General features: G+C 48.0%; 1 protein-coding gene across 1 annotated transcript; it reads left to right on the forward strand.

The window, feature by feature from the left end:
- The first annotated feature begins 316 nt into the window (after positions 1–316).
- LOC132653801 (uncharacterized) lies at positions 317–23,102 on the forward strand. Its single transcript, XM_060383242.1, has 8 exons — positions 317–444; positions 3,131–3,259; positions 7,288–7,398; positions 8,865–8,949; positions 16,288–16,449; positions 18,726–18,914; positions 20,832–21,013; positions 22,296–23,102. The coding sequence occupies exons 1-8, from the start codon at positions 328–330 to the stop codon at positions 22,437–22,439; spliced, it is 1,119 nt and encodes a 372-aa protein (XP_060239225.1). The 5' UTR covers positions 317–327; the 3' UTR covers positions 22,440–23,102.
- The last annotated feature ends 419 nt before the right edge of the window (positions 23,103–23,521 follow it).

Below are 23,521 nucleotides of genomic sequence, written 5' to 3' on the forward strand. Positions count from 1 at the left end.
TCCTTGTGATTGACTTATGTCCTAGGCACTCCAAACAGCTTTCTGTAAATGCTTCATTTTTTTTTGAAGGGAGCATGGGGAGCAGGCAGGGTCACAAAAAGCTCCTCCCAGGACAGCCTAGGGATGTTGGTGTGTAGGATAACTGTATGCACAGGGCTGTTTAAAGATGTCCATTCCTAAACTGTCACAGCACCTGCCAAGTGGCTTTTGTTCAGGGTGACCTTGCTCCTAGGTACATGGAGCCTCCGTCCTGCTGCTGGCACAGATCCTGCTGGGACAGGAAATGACGGTGATCTCTCCCTGCAGGTGTGTCCAGGTCACAGCATAATGGACCGCACACCCGTCATCTGTGACTATGGTTCTGGCTCCAGCAAGGTGGGCTTTGCAGGAACTGAGGCCCCCCTGGCTGTCTTCCCCACCATCCTCGGGAAACTGAAATATGATGTGAGTGACTTCTGGCTTCATCTTCCAGCCTCCTGTGCTGTTCTGGTTGCTCTGACTATCATGGCTCCCAAGGCCCCGACTTCCATCCAGACTGCTTCCTGTCAGATGGCTCAAGAAGGTGGCCTTAGGGACAAAGTAGAGGGCACGAAGCAATCAGCTCCCGTCCTGGCTGCAGGCTCTTCCACACCCTCCAGCACGGGCACCTTCCTCTGGGTGCAGCTTCCCTTTGTCTCCAGTACCACCCCCTCCAGCAATAGCCTTTGGGTCCCAAATGGAACTGCTGGCAACCTTCTCCTCCCACTCCAGGGACCCCTCCTCTGAGCTTGACTGGCAGCACCCTTCCCCACAGGCATTGCTCCCTCCTTCTCTGTCATTCTGATAGCCTCCAGCTTCCCCTGAAGTGCAGCATCTGTCTGTCTCTCTGTAGTGTAAAGCCTTAATGTGGGCTGTACCTGAAGTCATCCCATAGCCCCAGTGGGAGGAGAAGCACACAGTAACAGTACAGTTGGGCCTCTCATTTGTGGGTGTGTCCCAGCGGGTGCCTGGGACATTGGAATGTCTTCTTACCCAGACCTGTGTAGCATGAGTTATAAACAATGTACCCATCTGGAGAGAGAGAGAGAGAGAGAGAGAGAGAGAGAGAGAGAGAGAGAGAGAGAGTCGCTGCAGTGTTAGGTGTATGAGTGTGGCAGAGACGGTCAGGGCAGATGATGTTTGCAGAATGTGGATTCACAGAACCCCTGAAGGCAGAGCTATGGCCAAGGGAACATTGTGTCCAGAGCAGTGTAGGCACCAGCAGTGCTCATGTATCTGTTATGTGGGACAAAAAAGAGGGGCCCACATGGGAAAAGTCCACCTCAAGTCCATGTCGCCATGAGGACCATAAGCAGATCTCCTACCCAGCCTGTCTCCTCCTTCTTCAGGCTTGCCTTTCATCAGCCATATTCCCTGTGAGCCTTGCCCCAGTCCTGGGCAGCAGGAGTGGCTTCCAAGTTCAGAAGAGTCCATTTCCTTTACTTCCTTCTTCAGGCATGAGACTCATTTGTAGTCTGCCCCACGACCCGGATCTCTACCCAGGACCAGTAGAGGCAGTAGGAAGGCAGCAGGGTCTTTGATGGGAAGACTGGAGGTGACAAAGAGGCTGAACAAGGGCAAAGTCATTCTTTCCATTTCAGTCCTGGCCCACATGCCACTCAGGGTCAGGACACTGGGCCCCATCCCTGTCTACCTTGTTGCAGTAAATGGTAGCTTCCAAGCTGGGTAACGGTACCTGATTCCCACACTCACACAACCACAATCTGAAAGCATCAGAGGAGGCACAGCTTTGGCAATGCCATGTCCCCCTCATCTTTCAGCAGTGCATGGGCACAGAATTGCTCCCAGTTGGCAGAGAAGGATAGGGGGAGTTTGTGAAGGTGAGAAGCTCACCCGAGGTCTTGGCTGATGCTTTTCAAACCAAGGCCAAGGCTGAAGACAGGCCTAGATGGCTCATGACACCAAACTCTGTTCAGCTGGGTTGTGGCTGCCTCAGGCACAGGCCTAGCTTGAAAACATACTGTCCTACTGCAGCACCCCTACAGCAGGGTATTATTGTAGCCCTGCAGCATCGCTGGGATGCTCCACTGCTGCAAGGTAACGTTGCAGCATGCTCCATGTGTCATGCACCACCATAGCACAGCAATACTGCAGCGTGGTACTGCCACAGAGCTGCATGGCTGCGCCGTGGTACCGTGCGCCTATTCAGCCTTCCAGCATCATTGTGCTGCTCCACGGTAGCAAGGTACCATTGCACCATGCACCATGCACCCCTGTACCACATAGCTGCATGATAACAGTGGTACGCACTCATGCAGCATCGTAGCCTCCCAGCATTGCAAGCCCTATGACTGTCTTGTCACAATAGCATCCTGTCCCCCTTTCCCCTCTTTCCTGTTGTACTACTGCCCCCATGCAGGTTGCTCTCCCCTAGCTTAAGCATGAGATTATCCTGGAGACCCTAAGCTCCTCTGATGAGTGTGTGTGACTGAGGGGTTCCTCCACAGCCTCCCTGAGCCAGCCTTCTATATATACTGGAATGGCCACCTTCCCTGCTTCCTTCTTTCCTGGGCTCAGGCTCAAATGTGGGCATAGCTCTTCAGTCTTTCTCCTAGCTAGGTTCCCTTCCCCCTCTCGTCCATCCAGACAAGTTTCTTGCTAAGTCTTCACAGCTCTGATCCTAATGTCTGGTTTTTGGTGGACTGAAATAGATGCCCAGGCCCTCTGACAGTATGGAAAGTTCAGTCCACCTTGAAGGTAGCTAGGTCCATCTTCCTGAAACCCAGGAGCCAGCTCATGCTGCATTCCCTTTCCCAGAAAAGTCTTCCAGAACACGTGTGCAGGATGTGCCTCCAAGCTGTCCATCCCATAGTATTCCTCTGCTGGTCTCAGTTCCCACACCTACAGTGAGAGTCCTCACAGTTACCCTCAGCAGCTCAAGGCAAAGTCCCCTTTGTTAGTAACCACTGCTGAAAGTCTTCATGGTTGGAGAGCCTCCGCCCTTGTCTAGGCTGGTGACTGACACCAGCTCCCGGCAGCCTCATGGCACCGGCTCATGTCCACGGATGAGAGCCAGCTGAGGTGGGCCCAGTCCTAGCCTGCCACTCTCAGGGGCTGTCCTGTCCTGTCCTGTCCTGCCTGTGTTTTTCAGAACCTGCTAGTGGGGTTGGAAAAGGAAGACTGGTTCATTGGAGGTGAGGCCCAGAATAATCTACTTCATCTGAACTTGTACTACCCCATCACCCGGGGAACCATTACCAACTGGGACAATATGGAGAAGGTGAGCTACAGCCTCTTGGGGAGGGGCCAGTCACACCCCAGCCACTGCCTTTGGCACTGAGGCGGGGGAGGGGGGACCTGCTGTTGGACCTAGCTCTGTTGTGGTTCTAAGTCCTTCCATAGTCACAGCCTCATAGATCCAAGTCAGGAGACCCCAGTTCCAGTCCCGCCTCCTTTGCTTACAGTCTACATCACCAGGACATGGGGCCCGGCCTCCGACACCCTCAGATTCCTTGTCTATAAGATGATGTGATCATTCCTATGCTGTCATGGCTGGGACAGAATGATGGATAAGAAGTCCTTAGCCTCAGAGAAAAGCAACATATGGTCTAAGCAGCTGTCCATGACCTGCACTCAAGGGCATGTTGCTTACATTCTAACACTCAAGGCAGCTGTAATGAAGCCCCACAACACAGCAGGCATAAGCCTCAGAAATCTGTTGTTTTATAGCCCTCAAGGTCAAGGTGTTGGCACAGTACTGCTGCTGAGCACTGTGAGGGAGAGCCTGCCTAGGATGCTTCCTGGTTTCTGGAAGGCTTGCTGACAAATTTGGCAAATTTGGGGATGCTCATTCATTTGTAGAGCATGGCTTCAGTCCCTGCTCTCATCTCCACAGAGCATTCTCCCTGTGTGTGTGTGTGTGTGTGTGTGTGTGTGTGTGTGTGTATGTGTGTGTGTTCGTGTGTGTGTTGGCTCAGAATTCCCCTTTCTTACCAATGTAGTACCTGAGTTGGATTAGGGACACACTGTTCCAGTATAAGCTCCTCTGTGTCACCAATAATACCTGCTGCCACTATTTCAGAGATGGAGACACTCTGAGGTCTTAGGGCATCCACATAGGGATTTGGGGATCATAACTCAGATACAGCAATGCACTAACACAGCATAAGCAATCAGTTTAAAGGCCAGAGGCTTTCGACAGTGACTCCTGGTTCTATCCTTGCAGTTTCTCTGGATCAGGGATCTGGGCACAGCCTGGGTCCTGAAGGAGCAGGTAGCACTGAATGTGAGGCACCATGTGGCTACTGGGAATTGAATGCTGGTACTTTGCAAGAGCAGACAGTGCTGTTAACTGATGAGTCATCCATCCCAAGACAGGGCATTTAAAGCTGAGCTGTGTGGAGGTACCCACTTGCCATCCCAGCCCTGGGGTGGCAGAAGCGGGAGAGTCAGGAGTTCAAGACTATTAAGGCCTTGTCTAGACCACTAGGCCTTGTCTCAAAACAAAAACAAAATGGTAATCAAATCAAAATGAAGCCGCTACCATGGATTATAATTCATGTGGCTGTGGTCTAAGGAGAGGAGATCGGGACACAGCTACACTACAGAGCATGACCATGTGAGAAGATGGAGGAGAATGGTCTAACTTGCACAGCATCGGGGAGAGGTCACTGAAAGATGCATAGGAAACCCCAAAACAGACACACTGGGATGTCCTCAGTCAGCATGGATGATGGCTTCCCCATTGGATTGGTCAGGGTTCTCTAGGGTAACAACTTAATTGAATGAATCTCTCTATGTATAGAAAGGGGATTTATTAGAATAATTTACAGGCTGTGGTCCAGCTAATCCAATAATGGCTGCCTATGGATGGAAGGTCCAAGAATTCAGTTGTTGTTCAGTTCATAAGGCTGGATGTCTCAGCTGGTCTTCAGAATATGCCGGAATCCTGAAGGTGTAGGCTCTAATGCCAGTGAAGGAATGGACTTGATAGTGAGAGCAAGAGCAAGAGCAAGAGCAAGAGTTTCCTTCTTCCATGTTCTTTAGATAGGTCACTAGCAGTTTATATAGGAAAGTAGCAGTTTCCCAGATTAAGGGTGTGTCTTCTCACCTCAAAAGATCTGGAACGAAAAGTAGCTCTTCCCACTTCAACTGATCTAACTAAGCAAAAATACCCCATAGTTGTGCCCAGCATTTTTAGGTTTTAGTTAATTCCAGATATAATCAAGTTGACAAGCAAGGGTAGCCATCATACCCATGGCTGCATGGACAGAGCTCTCCCCTTAGCACCCTAGGCCCACAGAAACCACAAGGATACGTGCAATTAGGGAAGAATGCTGTATAAGTGTCTGGTAGGAGTGGCTGAATGCTCCGGTGAGAATCCAGTGACCCTGCCCGTCCTCTCCTGGGCACAGGTTTGTCCCAACAGACTTTTACAAGTAGGTACTGCCAATCTAGTGAAGATGATGGCTCAGTGGCCAGCACCTTACAGCGGGAATGAAAAGCCAGCTTCCTTGGCAACCCTATCATCTGAAGCCCACACTCCTTGGGGTGGTAGGTGGTCTCTTCCGTTTGAAAAATGAAGACAGAGGCTCACTAAGGTCACCTTGATGGTCTTGATTAGGCACATACTATATGACCAACTTCCATCATTGCTGGGCTTTCTCTGTGGCACCTAAACAACCTTAGTTTTCATCTTGCCCAAGTTTTGGTGCACATATCTGTCACCCATCAGATCCTAGGGTACCCTTTAGACAGCACTGGGCCTGCTATTTCCTGCCAGCCCCATTCCATAACTTCAGGCCTGGAGGCTGGATCATGCTGTATCTTGACAGCAAATCAGAGGTGCTGTTTACAATTCAGCCATCCTTTGGAATTACAGAGTCTGGTCCAGGGGCTTTTCAGACAGCCAGATCCCTCGATTGCCACCTGCAGTGGCTGCACTTGCAGTATTTTCAGGGTGTCAGCCAAGTCCTTTCATGTGCTCCTTGTCATCTCTAAATAGGCTACAAAACCCCAGTGTCGTCACCACACTAAATGATGGGTACTGAGTTGCTTAAGAGCAGTGACAAGGAGTAAACAAGAGTGACAAGGAAGGAAGTCTGAGTATGTTCGCTGCAGGCACAGATTTTTTCTTTTTCTTTTCTTTTGAGACAGGGTCTCATGTAGCCCAGGCTGGCCTCCAACTTGCTGTGTAGTTTAAGGTTGCCTTCAGCTTTTGGCTCTCCCGCCTTTACCTCTTGAGTGCTGGAATTTCAGGTGTATATTACCTTGTCTGGTTTATGCAGTGCTGGGGATGGAACCTAGGACTTTGTGCATGCTGGAGAAACATTATACCGACTGAGTGCCTCCGTTTTTTTTTTTTTTTTTTTCTCCCCAAACATTTTTGATTCTTGGTTGGCTAAATCTTTGGATGTAGAATCTGCAGATCTGGAGTTCAACTGCACTCATTTGTCAGATGGATGGAGGACTACATAACAGAGATGACAGCTAGGTAATAAATGACAGGCAGAGAGAGATGGTTGATGGGTGATAGATGATAAGTAATAGGTAACTGATAGGTAGATGGTGAATGAAAAGAAAAAAACAAAACAAAAGAAAGGAAGAGCATGACTGCTCCTAGGAGGCATAGTGGAGGAAAATGTTTATTGTAGCTAAAAGTGAGAGCACAGCACAGAGAGTCTAGAGTAGACATGGCCAGAATAAGATGGGCCATGTGAGAAGAGAGGGGCAAGGGAGAGGAGAAAACCAGGCTGAGAGGCTAGAATAGTAAAGGGTATAGGAAAGAGCCAGGTAACTAAAATGGCTGGATTATATAGAGAAGAGCAGCTGGGGGAAGGGCAACCCAGACCTTGGGCTGAAGCAGTTTAGGGTAGAGCGTAGGCTATGCTAGCCATACCCTGTAACAGGAAGGGACCAAGGGATCCTGGCAGCCAGGTCCACTTTGATATGTTAAATAGGCACCTTAGCCATTTGTCCCGGGAAGCACACGATAGATAACAGATAGATGGATGATGGACACAGATGCAGACACAAATGCAGAATAGACAAGAGAAAACAGACACACAGATAATAGACGATAAACAGGTAATGAGATGAACATATAGGTGGCAGCTATATACACACATATCTGGGTATATATATATATATATATATATATATATATACAGATAGATATAGATATATAGAGAGAGGCTAGATGGTAAACAGAAGACAGAAGATGATTTAGATAGCTAATAGATGACTGATATATAGATCAATAGATGGGTGAAAGAAAAAACAGCTCAGCTACTGTCCTCTCTCCTGCAGATTTGGCATCACTCTTTCTACAGTGTTCTCCGAATTGCCCCTGATCAGCATCCCATAATGATAACAGAGCCGCCGTTAAACAAGAAGGATGTTAAATGGAGAATGACGCAGGTAATGGCGTCTGGAGTTCTGTTCCCCTCCTGCCCTTAAAAGTTCCCTGTCTCTGCCTTGGGCCTCATCCTGGTCCTTCCCACCATGATGGAGTTGGTGGTGGACCCCGTCTGTGAGTGTTCCCACCAGAGCAGAGATGACAGAGTAGTCCTTAGGTGACAGTGGGGCTAGATGTAGTGGCTGCAGGAAGCTGCTGGCCTCCCTCCCCCCTGCCCCTCCCCCAGCCTCACAGCTGTCAGAGTTCTCACCCCAAGGCTCAGCTTCTCCTAAAGACACAGGCAAGTGAACTAAGCAGGCAGCCGAGCTGGCCCATCTGGCTCGCATCCCTGGAGCTCAGTGGGATCTCCTGCAGTGAGTAGTCGCCCATATGCAGGGCCAGGGCTAAGGCATGGTCTGCACATCTTAGAGATGTGTTTGCGTCCTAGACTGGGAAACAGCAGTTCTGCCCATCATGGTGCAGGCGTGAGCTCACATCAAACCAGCCCCAAACTGGCCACTGACAACCCCACCCCCACTCCTCAGTGTGGATAATCAAATCAGGGAAATGGCCACAGCTGGGTCCCCTGAGCACTGGGAATGGCAGGTTTCACCCAAAAAGCATCCAATGTCCAAGAGGGTTTCAGCAAACTAGAGTGGGCTAAGAGAAGTGTGAAACTGCGCCAGCCCAGCTGCCCATGCCACTCCACAGCTGTAGCAGATAACGGAGCAAGAGTGTGTGCACCAACAAGGAGGCCCATGAGGAACTGTAAAGGCAGGGGCGGAATAGCCGAGCTCAGCCGGAGGCTGTGGGTGCTGCTCTCTGAGGAGGCCCAGCAGGACAGAGACACATGCAGATGAAAGTTCAAGTCTATCCCAGAGCAGAAAAGCCCACAATTGGCTCTCATGGCTGGGGCTTTCCCCTTTGTCTTCTCCTCCTTGGACAAACCACTTGCTCTCCTCAGCCCCTGACTCAGTCTCACTTGTCTAGATAGAGACTTACAGGTCTACTCACAGCAAAGTGGCTTCCTACAAACAGTTTCAAGCAGCCCTTTCCGGGGCCACACCTTCAGGCATGAAAGTGATCAGTGGGTTGCGAGCTGTCTGTGGAATATTCATCATTCCTGCAGGTGTTCCTGGGTTGTATAAGAAAGCTAGCTTGAGGCCTGAGCCTTTGAGTAAGCCAGCAAGCATGGTTCCTCATGCTTGGGGATGCATGACTCCTCATGGACTTCCCTCGGTGATGAGCCATGACCAGCAAGTATTTACCGAATAAACTTTTTCCTCCCCTATGCTGCTTTGGTCAGAGTGTTTTATCACAGCCACAGAAAGAAACTAGACCAGCCGCTTAGGAGCAGAGCTGGCTGGAGATGGGTGCTGCCCACCCTGGGCTTAGTCTCCATGGATCCACAGCCTGCTGCAAGATGTACTCAGAGCACTGGAGCGGTGTGTGTCACCTGGCCAGCTAGCATGCCAATCTTCCTCCCCAGATCCTATTTGAAACCTTCAACATTCCTGCCCTGTTCCTGGCTAATCAAGGGGTCCTCTCCTTATACGCTACTGGCAGAACCTCTGGTGAGTGGCCCTGTGGGATTCCTGTTCTTCCTAGACACACTGTCTAGTTCTTGGGGCTAGGTACACTCACTGCAGCCTGCAGCCTCTCCTTGAAAGAAAAATAAAAAGGTAGGAAGAGAGCAAGATGGGTCAATGGGTAAAGGAGCTTGCTGCCAAGCCTAATGACCCAAGTTCAATCCCCAGGACCCCCATGGTGGAAGGAGAGAACTGACTCCTGAAGACTTGTCCACTGACCCCCACGTATGTGCAGGCATGTGACTGAACAACAGACACACGCGCGCGCGCGCGCACACACACACACACACACACATACATGCACACACACAAGCAGCTGTTCATTAAAAAAAAAAAAAGCAAAGGACACTCTTCAAGGCTCACAGTTATCCTCACTTCATAATTAGAACACTGTAGACTCAAGAGTAGCGAGCAGTGAAGCAAAATGCAGAATAGTTCGTGTGATAATTTGGTGTAAAACTGTGGTCTTTGTTTTTGGAGTTTGTTTTTGGTTTGGTTTTGGTTTCTCTGTGTAGACTAGGCTGGACTGTCTCTGCCTCCTGGAGTGCTGGGATTATAGGTGTGTGCTACCATGCCTTTCTGTTTTTGTTTTTTTTTTTAAATATTTTTAAGTCTCTCTCTCTCTCTCTCTCTGTGTGTGTGTGTGTGTGTTTGTGTGTATCTGTGCACAGTGGCCTCAGAAACCAGAGGCATGGATCCCCTGGCGCTGGAGTTAAAGGCATTTGTGAACCCCCTGACAGGTCCTCTGCAGCAGGTTTTTATGGCCCCTGATTGCAAACACACCCCTGCCCTTTGTATCCTGTAAGCTGGTTCTCCAGAGTTAAACTCTTCTCCCTTCTCTACCCTAGTCCCCTCCCTCAACTCCTTGTCCACTTGGGGACCCAGATTCCCCTCCCCTTTTTAGATACTCAGACTCAGTCACCTGGCAGTCTATAATGTTTCAACCTAAGTTAAACTAAAATACAGTACTTTCCAGTTGCTAGCTGGGCAAGACAGAGCCTAGTGCTTCCTTCTCTGTGGCCCTCTGCTAAGCTCTGAACACACCATATAATGAAAATGGACCATAATGAATTATTTCTCACACACACCCGGTTCCTGTTCTGACTCCTTCCATTTTTTCCTCTGGTGACACAGAATGCTCCCAGGATGCAGACATTTGCTGGACTCTTTTTTTTTTTTTTTTTTCCCTTAACCAATATACTAAAGGTGTTACTGAATGAAGTGAACAGCATTAATGAGCTCTGACACATGGGTGTGCTCACAAAAACATTGACGTCATAGACAAGGACGCCACTGTGCCTTTCTGCCCCTCCCACTCGTTGCGTTTTCTAGCATTTTGTGAATGGAACTATGCAGCCAGCATGAGATCATCACTCGTTGTTTTGCACTCTGTTCACTGTGTGGAGGTTCTTTCACGCCGTCACTGGCATCAGTAGCTCACTTCCTCTTCTTACTGAGCCATGATAGTGTGGTTCCATTTCAGGAAAGTGCTGAGCTTTTGTCTACTTATCCGTGAATGGCTGTGTGTGTGTGTGTGTGTGTGTGTGTGTGTGTGTGTGTGTGTGTGATAAAGCCCCAGTAAATGTTTGCAAGTCTCTTCCCGTAGCGTGTGGAACGTCAGTGGCCCTCCATGGTTCTTGCACAGCTCTGCTGTATTATCCCTCTTCTGTGACAAAATACCTGACAGAAGCCGGTGAAGTAAGGAAGGGATGAAGGCTCACAGTCTGAAGGCACTGCCCGTCGTAGCAGGGAAGGCATGGTGGTAGGAGCTTACGGTCAGCTGGCCACATAGCAGACAGGGATGAAGCTTCCTTACAGACTTGCCCAGAGGCTTGCCATCCAGGTGATTCTAGATCCTGTCAAGTTGACCATACTAACTATCCCGACTGCCAGCTCTCTGAATGGCCAGTACTATTGTGCCCATTCTCATGGAGGTGCAGTGGTGTCTCCACCAGCTTTTGATTTGAGCCCCCCTCACGGCCAAGGACCCTGAGCATATCCTTTCGTGTCCGTCCGTGTCTACTTCAGTGGTGGAGTGGCTCTCGGCTTTAACCAGATTCTCACGAATTCACTTGTGCGTTTTGACAGCTCTTTTTCCAGTCCTGTTTACACGTCTGTTACCAGCTATACAGGTTCCACTTCTCTTCCCACTGTCTTTTTAAGAATAGGTATTAATTTTTGCAGAGTTCCATTTATCAGTGTTTTCATGTTTGATGTCACACCCAAAAATCATTTGCTGGACCCAAAGGCTTTCGGCTCTCTTCTAGTCATTTATAGATTTTAGTTTAACATTCAGTTCTATGGTCCATTTTGAATGGATTGTTGATGTATCCTCTAAGATAGGAACAAAACGTGTGTTTATTGAAAAAGATCCATCTTAGCTGTGGACAATAGAAGGGTACTGAGTGAGGGAGGGTTACTCTCCTTTGGGGTGTCAACACACAAAAAAACACAGCTCTAACTTTAAAGAAATAAAAAGTTTATTATGGAGCCATTTTAAGAAATAGTGGCTTAAGAACATAGATTTAGGTTATTACATCTCCCAATGTACAAGCATTTTCATGACGTTTTATAGTTTTTTTTAAATTTAATTTAATTTAATTAATTACTCTTTATTCACTTTGTATCCCCCATAAGCCCCTCCCTCCTCCCCTCCCGGTCCCACCCTCCCTCCCCGTTCTTCACACATGCCCCTCCCCAAGTCCACTGATAGGGAAGGTCCTCCTCTCCTTCCTTCTGATCTTAGTCTATCAGATCACATCAGGAGTGGCTGCATTGTCATCTTCTGTGGCCTGGTAAGGCTGCTCCCCCCTCAGGGGGAGGTGATCAAAGAGCAGGACAATCAGGTTATGTCAGAGGCAGTCCCTCCTCCCATTACTATGTAACCTACTTGGACACTAAACTGCCATGGGCTACATCTGTGCAGGGGTTCAAGGTTATCTCCATGCCTGGTACTTGGTTGGAGTAATAGAACAAAGAAAGTCAAATCAAGGCAAATTTAAAACACCTTGGTGAGCATATCAGAGAAGCAGGTACAGCAAGATGAGGGAAGCTTTTTTATAGGCCCAAGATACTATCTGATGACATTCTTACCTTTTGGGTTAATGGATCTGCAGATCTGCTATTAGTCACAGGACTTTAGTTCCAACACAGGGGTGGGCAAGAAAAGGCTGTTCCAGGTGCTAAAGCTAGCCCGAGATAAGGTAGTTTCCAGGCCTGCAATATTCCAGTCTCTCTACAGTGATGAAGTTCTAATCAGTCAATCATCCTTTTCAGACACAGCTTCTTCTCAGAAGTTCTCGTTCACAGGGGAAATAGCTGCTAGTGGGTCCCTGGTCCCTCAGGCATGCCCATAGGCATACAGACAGCACTCACTGGACTCAGGGTCATAAATGACAACCAAACAAAATGTGGATGACATGAAGTTGGGAGTAAGAGGGGTGAGCCACCAGGAGAGTTGGAGGTAGGTAAGGAGGGATGTGATCCAAATGCACTGTATAAGTATACATTTTTCAAAGGATAAATTAAAATATTAAAAAAACAAGAAAGAAGGGGGCTAGAGAGATGGTTCAACAGTTAAGGGCACAGGCTGCTCTGTCGAAGGACCAAAGTTCAATTCCCAGCACTCTCACAGAAGCACACAACTGTCTGTAACTCTAGTTCCAGAAGATCTGAATCTCTCTTCTGGCCTTTATGGAAGAGCACCAAGCAGGCATGTGTACACAAACCACACACACACACACACACACACACACACACACACACACAGGCACACATGCACACATGCACAGGCCAAACACTCATACACATGAAAATAGATCATTAGGAAAAAAAGAAAGAAAGGAAATAGAAAAGACCTATTTGGGACTGGAGGCAGAGACAAGAGGGCAAGAGGAAATGGAAGATGGACAACATGACCAAACTAGCAAGCATAGAACTGTCCCAGTGAAACCTGTTATTTTGCACCATTATTAAACAAACAAACAGATAAATCAATCAATCACATTTTATAACCTAAAATAGAGAGAGAGAGAGGAGAGAGACAAGATTCATTTTCCTTTCTTGAAAAGCCTCTGTGTGCTTTTTGATGAGTTTCTCATGTATGTGCCAGCTGACCTCTCATGGTGTGGTTCCAGCAAATCTCTCTTTTCAAACCTTTTTTTTTTTTTCTGATTCTAAATGGATACCACATGATTTTGATACCCTGGAGCACTCTGAGTCTTTAAATGAGGTGAAGTTTGTCCTACCCTCTGGATGTCTTGATTTTGAAATGTGGGCTCTGCTAGGTCTTAAGCATGCCTGCATGAATTTTAGAGTCAGGTTGTCAGGTTCTGAAAACAAGAGAAACCAAAAACCAACCAAAACCCGTCAACGCCACACCCCTTTGGGTTCTGCTTGGGGCTGTGTTGAAAACATGGTCAATTTTGGAAGAGTCAGAATCTTAAACCATGGACTGTGATGGTCTGAGAGGTCTCTGGGTCCCTCTTGGCACTTCGATGGGACTTGCAGTTGTCCAGGCCATGTCTGTCTGTCATCAGATGTCATCAGATGTATTGCTAAGGGTCTCACATGTTTTGATGCTGTTGAAAGTGGCATTATTTGTTACAGTTTGAGTGTGAACTGTCCCCAGCAGGCTTGAGTTATTGTGGGGTTGTCAGTGAAAGGATTTGGGCAGTGACTGGATCCCAAGGGCTCTGATTCCTGATGGAACAACAATCCTCCAGGTTGGGAGGTGATCGGAGCTGAAAGCAGGGTCTGCTTGGGGGAATAGGTCAATGGCGGCATGTCCCTACAGAGTCTGTCTGTCTCCTGCCTTTGTTTCCTCTTTTTTTTTTTTTTTTCTGTCTACCATTTATGAGCACATTTGATGTTGCCCATGTTCCTGCCACGGTGCCCAGACTCTCAACATGGGGCCAGCTGCATAGACAATCAGCCAAAAATCTTCCCTCCCTTTAAATAATTCCTCTCTGGTAATCGCCGCAAGGACGAAAAGCTAACATCTTTCAATGACAGTCGAATGTGTGTACATGTATGTGTGCGCATGCACATTTCTCTGTGTTGTGTGTCTGTGGGCGCGTGTGTGTGTGTGTGTCTATATACTTGTACATATGCATGTAACTTTCTGCTTTATTTTATTTATTTATTTTTAAACTCAATGTCTTGGCTCACTGAACCTAGAGTAGAACTAATTGATTGACCTGACTGGCTGGCCTAATGCACTTCAGGGGCCAACCCATCTCTGTTCCCTAACCCCAACCACCCAGAGCTAGGGTTACAGATATGTGTCTCCACCCTCAGGATTTACATAACTGCTGGGGTCTGAACTCACGCATGTGCTGAAGGCTCTGGCCAACTTCATCATCTCTTCATTTCTGATTGCTCATTGCTGTTGCATGGGTAGCAGTTGATTTTTGAACATTGATGTTGTACCCTAATACTCTAACTAAATTCATTTTTTTGGTAGATTTTGTAAGATATTTACTTAGCAGATGTATACTTACTTGTTTGTTTCTATAGAGGGTTTCTCTGTGTTGCCCTGGCTATTCTGGAACTCACTCTGTAGACCGTGATGGTCTCAAACTCAGATATCTCCCTCTGCCTCCCATGTGCTGAGATTAAAGGTGTGTGCCTCCACTGCCTGGCAAATAAATATTCTTAAATTTGTTTTAAACTACATTATTTATTCTGTGTGTGCCGCAGCATATGTGTGACAGTCAGAGTGCAACTTTTGAGAGTTGATTCTCTCCTTACATCATGTAGATCCCAGGAATTGAACTCGGGTCTTCAGGCCTGGTGGCAAATGTCTGAATCTTCCTTCCTATACCATCTGGCCAGCCCCATGGCAAATACATTTTTTGACAAATAACATTTACTTTATTATTTCCAAGCCAGGTGGATTTCTTTTCTTTGTTTTTAATTGTTTCATTCTTTTCTATTGACTGCCTGGGCTTTACTGTTCTGAGTGGAGGCAGTGAGGATACAAATCCTCGTCTTTTCCCCAGTTTTAGGGAGAGAACATTCAGCTTTATAGTATTAAAGCTACGGGTTTCATATTTTCTTCACTAACTTAAGTAAGTTATCTTGTGTTCTTGTTTGCTGAAAATTTCGTCTTTTACTGGATTTTGTCAAAATGCAATTTATGCGTAGTGATGTTAGATCTGAAAATTTGCTAAAACCTCGATTCACCTGGGAAGAGAGTCCCAGTGAGGGACTGTCCACATTCTATTTGCCAGTGGGCACTGTCTGCGGGGGGTTGCTGTAAGTTAATGGATGTGGGAAGGCCCAGCCTGCTGTAGGTGGCACCATTCCCTAGACAAAGCTGTCCCGAACTGTATGTGTGGGGAAATAGAACTGAGTACAAGCAGGCAAGCAAGTGAACATTCGTTTCTCTCTGTTTTTGACTGTGGATATGATCTGATGAGCTGTCTGAAGCTCCTGTCTTAATTTCCCAATACGGTGGACTGTTACCTGGAATTGTAAGCTGACATAAACCTTTTTTTGTCTCTTAAGTTGTTTCTGTCAGGCTGTTTTTAGTCACAGCCACAGAAACAAAGCTAGAACAAGTATTTATTGAATACGTGAGTAAGCATATGAATTCTTTCCTCTTCTTTAAGATGAATTAATATTGATTTCCAGCTATGGAACAAAGGCCATTTAATTCTTTTAAACTCCATATTATTGAAATAAATCTTCCAAAATTTCACTTTGGATTTTTTTTTTTTTTTTTTTGTCTGTGCTCATGAGTAGCAGTGGCCCACTGTGTTCCTCTCCCATCTCTGAGGGACCATAGTGTATGGCCACATGATGGCCAATGTCCTGGAAATAGCCTGTCATTTTTAGCTGTTGTAGGTGAGAGGGGACCAACTCTCCGTCCCCTTTCACAGCTGGAAGAGGGTTTAACTTTGCTTAATTGAGGTGTGCAGTAGACCCCTTAACATGAACCCCTTAGCATGTCACACTATCTCTGAACTAGCACACCCAGGGACCTTGCTAACTAAAGCACACATCTCGGGCATGGTGTTCAAGCTTTCCCAGCACAGGGCACCTCCCAGAGAGTCCTAGTGCCCAACCAAGTACAGGCAACAGTTCCTTTCTTATCTCTCTGGCAGCTTTTTGGTAAAATTGCGTGTTTGATTTAGCAAGAAAACCTATGGGCTTATATCCAAAGCTGGTGGTCAGCTTCTATTCTAGTTCATGTCTTTTGGGAAGAAGCTGGCTCCTTGGTCCCTCTCCCTTTCCTTCTGTTATTCTCCTCCAGAATTAACAATGGACAGGATGTGCTGTGTGCCCCACATCATAACTACAGAATGTTTGCTTACATAGGAACAGCTATTGAATCAGGAGAGGGGATGACTTACTTGGTGCCCATCATTAATGGCTATCCTTTGGAACTGTCGACCACCAGGATGGAGGTAGCTGGCTTCGACTTGACCCAGCACCTCATGAAACTGCTGTCAAACAATGGAAAATTTTCCGTGACCACAGGTAGGAAACAACTATTCTCAGATGCATAAACCTGTTCTGTGTACAAGGTCCTTCACTTTCAGTGCATTTGTGTATAGGTGCATCCAGAGATTGAAGGACAGTTGAAGGACAACCTCAGGCATCAGCTTCAAGAATACTGTCCACCTCTTTTAAGACAGGGTCTCCTATTGGCTTGGAGCTTGTCTATGAGTCTATTGCAGAAGAGAGTTAACTGGTACCCTATAAGCAGCAAGGGTCTTAGGTCTTTGGCTAAGGGCTTAGACAGGGTAATGCTTTGTCCCCTTTGTGCCCTCTTCCTGGGCTAGATTCTTAGTTTATACAATATGCATGACACCTGCTTCCAACAGGCCACTGGCCTTTCTGGTCTTAGAGAAGGAGTCAAAGGTTGAGCCCTGGAGCCCTATAGAGTCAATTAGAAGGATGGTGAGAACTGGTCAGGCATTTTCCTGGCTGCCCACTCTTAGCAAGGATGTGCACCATCCATCTGTTCTCCTGGCACACTCCCAAATGCTGATTTATGCTCATCCTTGCAGATGAAGGAAGTTTAAAAAGAATAACAACAGCAAAAAAGGGAAAAAAATAACATAACAAGGCAAAATGAAAAAAAAAGCCAGTCATGCTTTGCTTCCAGCTAGGATCTCAACTGGTGGATCCTAAGGGGGGAATCGTGGGAACAGCTGGAGTGGAAGAGCTCCCAGGGGCTGTGAGCACAACCAGAACAAGACTCCAGGAGGCAGGCTTCAGTGAGACTGAGACGGCTTGTTTAATAGGGGGAACAAAGGCTACTTAAACCTTTGGGGTTGGTAGGGGCTTTTAGGGCGACTGTGCATCACTGGCAAGGGCCAGGGTGCTGGGGATGCCTCATTTGCATAAGGCGGAATTCCAGGAGCTGCCTGGAAGTTTCACGTGGCTACTGAGCTATGTGACTTGGTGGGGGGCGGGAGTGGGGGGAGGAAGCAAAGGTGGTGTGTGTCGCAGGGCTATGTGTGCTGGGACACACAGGGCCATGTCGGGTGGGGAGAAATCTTATTCCTGCCGCTCTCAGGATGAGATTTCCGGGGTTTGAACGCACCTTGACCCCCATCTTGCTCCAAGCCAGCTTCTACCAGTCCCACAGCTCCTCAGTCTCCTCAGTCTCACAGACTAATTTACCTAAACCCAAGTAAACAGCAGAGGTAGGTGGGATGTGATCTAGAGTTGTCTCACCAAAAACCAAACCAGGTAAAGGAGAGGAACATTAGGATACAGCAGAGTCCCTGAAGCCAGGGACAGGGAAGGGAGAAGCAGACAGTGCCAACACTGGAGGGAAGGAACAGGGGAGCCTCCAGGCTTTGAAAGAAGAATGGAAGAAGCATGGGCAAGGAGGTTGGGTTAGGCCAGGAGTGGCATATACCTATAATCATGACACTGGAGGTGGAGGCAAGAGGATTAAGAGTTCAAGGACATCTTCAGCTGAAGTAGGGTGGAGGCCAGCCTGGGCTACATGAGACCCTGTTTCAGAAGAAGATAAAGAGGGAAGAAAAGGAGAGGAGGGGTGGGCAACTGGAGTAAAAGGAAGAGGTGGGGGGAGGGGAGGAAAACCAAGAAAAGGAGGAGGGGAAAGAAAAAGGAGAGGAGAAGGAATAAGAGGGGGCATGAAATGAGGAGGAGGAGGAGGAGGAAGAGTTGGAGGAAGAGATGAAGGCATTGGAAGAATTGGAGAAGGTGGAGAAGGTGTTGGAAGAGGAAGAAGGGCTGAAGGAGATGAGGTGGAGGATAAAGTGGAGAAGGAGGAGCTGGAGGAGGATGGGATGGAGGACCTGGGTGAGTTGGAGGAAGAGGGGATAGAGTGGGTGGATCAAGGGAAAGTGGCAGCTGACAGTCTGCAGGTTTGAAGAGCAGATGGGGTCTCCAGGTGAGCAGTGCAGGGAAGTCCCTTTTATTCAAAGCTCCATGACAACAGCAGATAAAATGTAAAAGCCTAATCAAAAGGCATATCTGGATTTCAAACCTGTTGTCAGAAAAGAAAGGGGCATCACTTGCCAGGTGTTTCCAAGGAAGAGGCCTCAGAGAACAGCAGGCATGGGAGTGTTCCATAACCCTAGGTAATGAATGTGAGTAGGATTTCTTGGCCCCACAAACACCATATATGACAGAGGTGCAACTTAGGCGATGCTGAAGAGACCCAGCTTCGTGCCTCTTGCCAAGAGAGGGCTACTTCCTTGTGCTCCCTGCCCTTTGAAAGCCTGGCCTACAGCCTGTCCAAGACCCTGCTGAAGGTCTTCCTTGCCTTGTAGCTGAGCAAGTCTACATCCGAGAACTGAAAGAGAAGCACTGCTATGTGGCACTGGACTATGACATGGAGGTAGCAAAAACCTCACATCCCAGCTACCAGAAGAAACTCCAGCTGCCAGATGGCAAGGAAATCATACTAGGGCAAGAGGCTTTCATGTGCTCAGAAGGACTCTTCAACAGCAGCCTCCTTGGTGAGTCCAGGGTCAGGGTACAGTGGTCCAATAGACACTTGGCCCAGAAGGCTGTCAGAAGGAAGGTGTGGGGAGATGCTGGCAGGGCACCCTGCTTTAGGAGCAATGCTTCTTGCTCTAACGTTTCCCAGGGAGTGGCTGTCACTCACTCACTGCCTCCTATACTCCTGTCACTTAGCTGACACTTTAACTTCTCTTCGAAGGTTGCCCAGATGGGTTGGAGGGCAACAGAGCACCACTCTCTTCCATAGTGTACTATTTATAATCTCTCACTGTACATGAAGACAGCTGAGACAGAAACATAAGAAACAAAGGTTCCCGAGAGCTTTAAGCATATGAATGGCCAGAGACTAGTTATTGTTTATTATTATTATTATTATTATTGAGACAAGGTTTCTCTATGTAGCCCTGGCTGTCCTGGAACTCACTCTGTAGACCAGGCTGGCCTCGAACTCACAGAGATCCTCATGCCTCTGCCTTCCAAGTGATGGCACACATGCCTTTAATTCCAGCACTTAGGAAGCAGAGGGCTTTTAATGATTGCTGGCTTGACCACTGTCTTAGTTGGGTTTCTCATTGCTGTGAAAAAACAAAAAAATGCCCAGCAAAAACAACCTAAGAATTTTGATTCATAGTTCAAGGTTAGCGTCTATCAGGAGCACAAGGCAGCTAGTCGCCATGCATCCACAGGTGGGAAGGAGAAAGAAGAATGCTGGGGCTTGTCCTGCTTCCTCCTTTGTGTTCCATCCAGGACTCCAGGTCAAGGGATGGTGCTGCCCACATTTAGAGTGGTTCTTCCCTCTTAATTAACCCAGTCTAGAAACTCCCTCAGCTGTGCCCAGACGCTTGTATCCATGGTGACTCTAGATCCTTCAGGCTGACAGCATTAGCTCTCAGAATCACTGCTCTCTCAGGAACAGTGAGCGCTGCATCAGCCAGATGTAGTGGTGCACACTGGGATGCAAAGCAGGGGAATGAGCGTGAGTTCACAGTCAGCTTGGGCAGCACAGTGAGTCACTCTTTCAACGAACAGGAGAATGATGGACTGAGAAATCCCCATGGAAAGGGAAAAGATCTTCAAGGAAGTCAACATTTCCCAAGATAAAAGTCCTGGAGTCACTTACGCCCCCTACCCCCATGGGACATGTGCTGCGGTGTGGCAGGGCTTAGCTCTGTGTTCCATGCTCCACAGCACAAAGCACAGTCTCTCTCTGCTTTTGTGTTTGAGACAGATTCCTGCTCTGTAGCCCGGGCTAGTCTGGTTCTCCTACACAGCCTAGGCTTGTCTTAAACTTGTGGCAATCCGCCTGCCTCAGTTTCTCAAGACATGAGCTTATAAGCACGGCAGAACATGTAGTCTTAAAGGCATGATGCATACCAGTGTGGAGAAGTCACTGAAGTATTCTTCAGAGGCCGGTGGATGCCAGGAGGAATGCCAGGCTCCTCATGTCGGCAGAGCCTCTGCCAGGCACACCTGAGCCACTCTGTTTGTATTGGTTCTTCAGCCCTTAGCCTGGGGTCACCCTCTGTAAAGATAGAGGGGCACTGATTGGCATGCAACACCCCCAAACACAATGACCCTCCCCCCAGACACAACATAAGCTATAGCTACATGACACACCCATCATTCAAGGATGGTGTCCCTTGCTTGCTTATGCAACAAGGCTTACCGAGTTGGGAGAGCACCCGAAGAGACACCCACAAAACAGGTGATGATAACCTCATTTGAGGCACAGGAGGCCAACATTTGTCATTGATGGTTCTGGCAGGCCAGACTGGTGACTCACTTGAAGTCCACAGGGCCTCAAGGTTCCTGGTGGCACTTGGATCCATCCAGAATCTGGGAGGTATCCCTCCTTAAAATACTGATAATAGGGAGCCTCTGATCCCAAAGCCCCTCTTGTGCATGTCACCCAGGAATGAGCAACCAGGGGATCCACATGTTGGCCCGGCAGACCATCACATCCTGTGACAACTCCCACTGGAAGACTCTCTTCAGTCATATCACGCTATCTGGTGGCACTGGTTCCTTCTCAGGCCTACGATTGCGGCTGCAGGGTGAACTATCAAAGCTGGCCCCTCCAGACATCAATGTGAAGGTACTGGCCTGGGCCTCACCAGGGGCATTCAGGGGTTGACCCATGGGTAGCTGTAGGTGGCTAAGGCTCCAGGCATTGTTTTTTCTGTTTGAGGATGCACCCAATAAGGAAAAGTGACAGAAGCCCTTGGCATTCATTTACATCCATGTGTCAGTGTGTGTGTGTGTGTGTGTGTGTGTGTGTGTGTGTGTGTGTGTGTATTGGTAACAAGCTAAGCTGGTTCAGGAAGACTGGGAGATAGGAAGGAGCTACAGTCTGCAGGAGTAGGCAATGGCAGGGTTGGGGTGCTGAACACAGAGAACAGCTGCTCAGAAGGTGGCATCAGGGATGGGGAGCTGTGGGGAGGGCGTCAGGATGAGCATGTAGGCTCCTTTTACATTTTACATGAATTCACAGGCACGGAGGCCACGTCCAGCTTTAGACATGGGTTCTGAAGATCTGGGGTTAGGTCTTCAGGCCTGAGCCTATCTCCCCAGTCTTCTTCTGAAGTAGAGCTCTGTAGCCCTGGCTGGCCTGAAACTTGCTGTGTAGACTAGCCTGTTCTCGATCCTCCTCCTGCCTCTGCCTCCTGAGTGTTGGGATCACAGGTATGTGCCAGCAAGGCTTCCATACCCCTGAGTTAAAAAATTTTCCTTTCCACTTGGGAGAGATGACTGCCCACAAAATTTTTCCAGGGATGGATATTGTGGATCCCATTCAGAGCAGCTGGATTTTTTTCAATGAATATCTTGCTTAAATGCTTCTTTTTATTATCTGCATATGAGTGTTTGCCCCTACAAACTACACAGGCATGCAATGCCCATGGAGGCCAGAAAAGGACAAAGGATCCCCTGGAACTGTAGTTGCAGACAGTTGTAAGTAGCCATGTGGGTACTGGGAACTGAACCAGGTCCTCTGTAAGAGCAACAAATGCTTCTAACCACTAAGACATCTTTCCAGCCCCTCGAAGGAGTACTTTTTAAACAACAAAATAATTTAAATCACATTTATCTTTTTGTGTCTCGATGTGTGCATGCATCACAGAGGTTGGAGAATAACTTGTGGGAGCCAATTTTTGTTTTTTCTTCTAGTATGTGGGTCCCAGGATTTGGTAGGTACAGGCTTGGTGGGGTGGGGCTTATCCACTGAGCCACCTCGCCAGCCCCAAGAACAGATTTTTAAAAAATACTTATTTTGTATGTGCATGTGTTTGTGTGTATGCGTGTGCTGTATATGTGTGTATTTGTGCACGCATGCTCCCGCCCAGAGTGGTGTTTTGATGTGGAACTCCTCCTCCCTCCAGGTGGTCGCCTCTCCGTACGCCAAGTACAGTGCCTGGATAGGTGGCTCCATCTTGTGTTCTCTCCCTGTGTTCGAGGACATGTGGGTCAGAAGCCAGGAGTATAAGGAAATTGGCCCTGCTGTTATGTTTAGAAGAAGCTTCTGATCTTTCGCCCGGGGCCAACATCACCGTGCCCAGGGTGAGCCTCAGCGTTGCCACAAACTCGCAGGAAGACCCCCTCTTTTCCTGGAGGATAGTAAAAGTGTGCAACACTCGTTCACTCTGCCCGGCTGAGTGGCCCCTGGAGTATCCCACTGCAGCGGGTGCTGGTTCTTGTCTGTTAGTCAGGATAAGTCAGTGACGCTGCATAACAAGCATCCCCAGCTCCCAGTGTCACAAAGGGTGCTTTGCCAGTCACCCTGCTGCCTGCACCCTGAGGTAGGGGTTATCACCCTCACTTGGGGCCCATCACCCTCACTTGGGGCCTTCCGCTAAAGCAAACACCACCCGTGCGCAGCACTGGCAAAATTAGGAGTTTCTTAGTAGATTTTCTTTTGCTCTAACAAAACACGGGATACCGGGTCATTTATGAAGAACAGGGGTTTATTTAGCTCACAGGCTCAGGAACATGACACCAGCCTCTGCGAGGGTCATTCTTGCCTTGTTAAAACAGGGCAGAACATTGTGGACTCAGGGAGCAACATGTAAGCTTGACTCTCTTCCGCCTCCTTTTCTCCCTCCTCCTCTTCCTCCTCCTCTCCCTCCTCCTCTTCTTTTTTTTCTTTTCTAGAAAAAAATTAGCTTAATTTTTTTGAAATTGAGAGCTAGACTTGACAGGCTGTCAGAACTGTGAGGCATCAAATTTGCTATATTTTAGCATTTTTTTTCCCTTTAGATTTTTTACCTGCTATCCTATTTCTTGTTTTTTTTTTTTTTTAAAAAAACCTTTTTATTGATTCTTTTTAAGTTTCCCACTCATCTCCCCATTCCTTCCTATCCACCCTTTCCGCCCTTGCAACCTCACCCCCAAAATAAAACACACACACACACACAACAGCAAAACAAGGCGCAGAAAACATCGCCTCTCGGAAGCTGTAGTGTGTCACAGTGTGTCCCGTTGTACATTCCTCTGGCGGCAAGCAGGTGTCTATGGCCTGCCTGTGCCTGTGGGTGTCCCCAGGCATGGCTGTCCCCAGGTTTCTGTCTGTCTTCCTCCTCCTCTGCTGTGCTCCCTGAATTTTATTTAA

The sequence above is a fragment of the Meriones unguiculatus genome, chromosome 1 (genome assembly GCF_030254825.1).
Source record: "Meriones unguiculatus strain TT.TT164.6M chromosome 1, Bangor_MerUng_6.1, whole genome shotgun sequence".
Classification (NCBI taxonomy): domain Eukaryota; kingdom Metazoa; phylum Chordata; class Mammalia; order Rodentia; family Muridae; genus Meriones; species Meriones unguiculatus.

Coding starts and splice junctions, on each gene's coding strand:
- LOC132653801 (XM_060383242.1), top strand. CDS start 328: ATGGACCGCACACCCGTCATCTGTGACTATGGTTCTGGCTCCAGCAAG. Junction 8,950..16,287: donor CGCTACTGGCAGAACCTCTG/GTGAGTGGCCCT, acceptor TTGCTTACATAG/GAACAGCTATTGAATCAGGA. Junction 21,014..22,295: donor CTCCAGACATCAATGTGAAG/GTACTGGCCTGG, acceptor TCCTCCCTCCAG/GTGGTCGCCTCTCCGTACGC.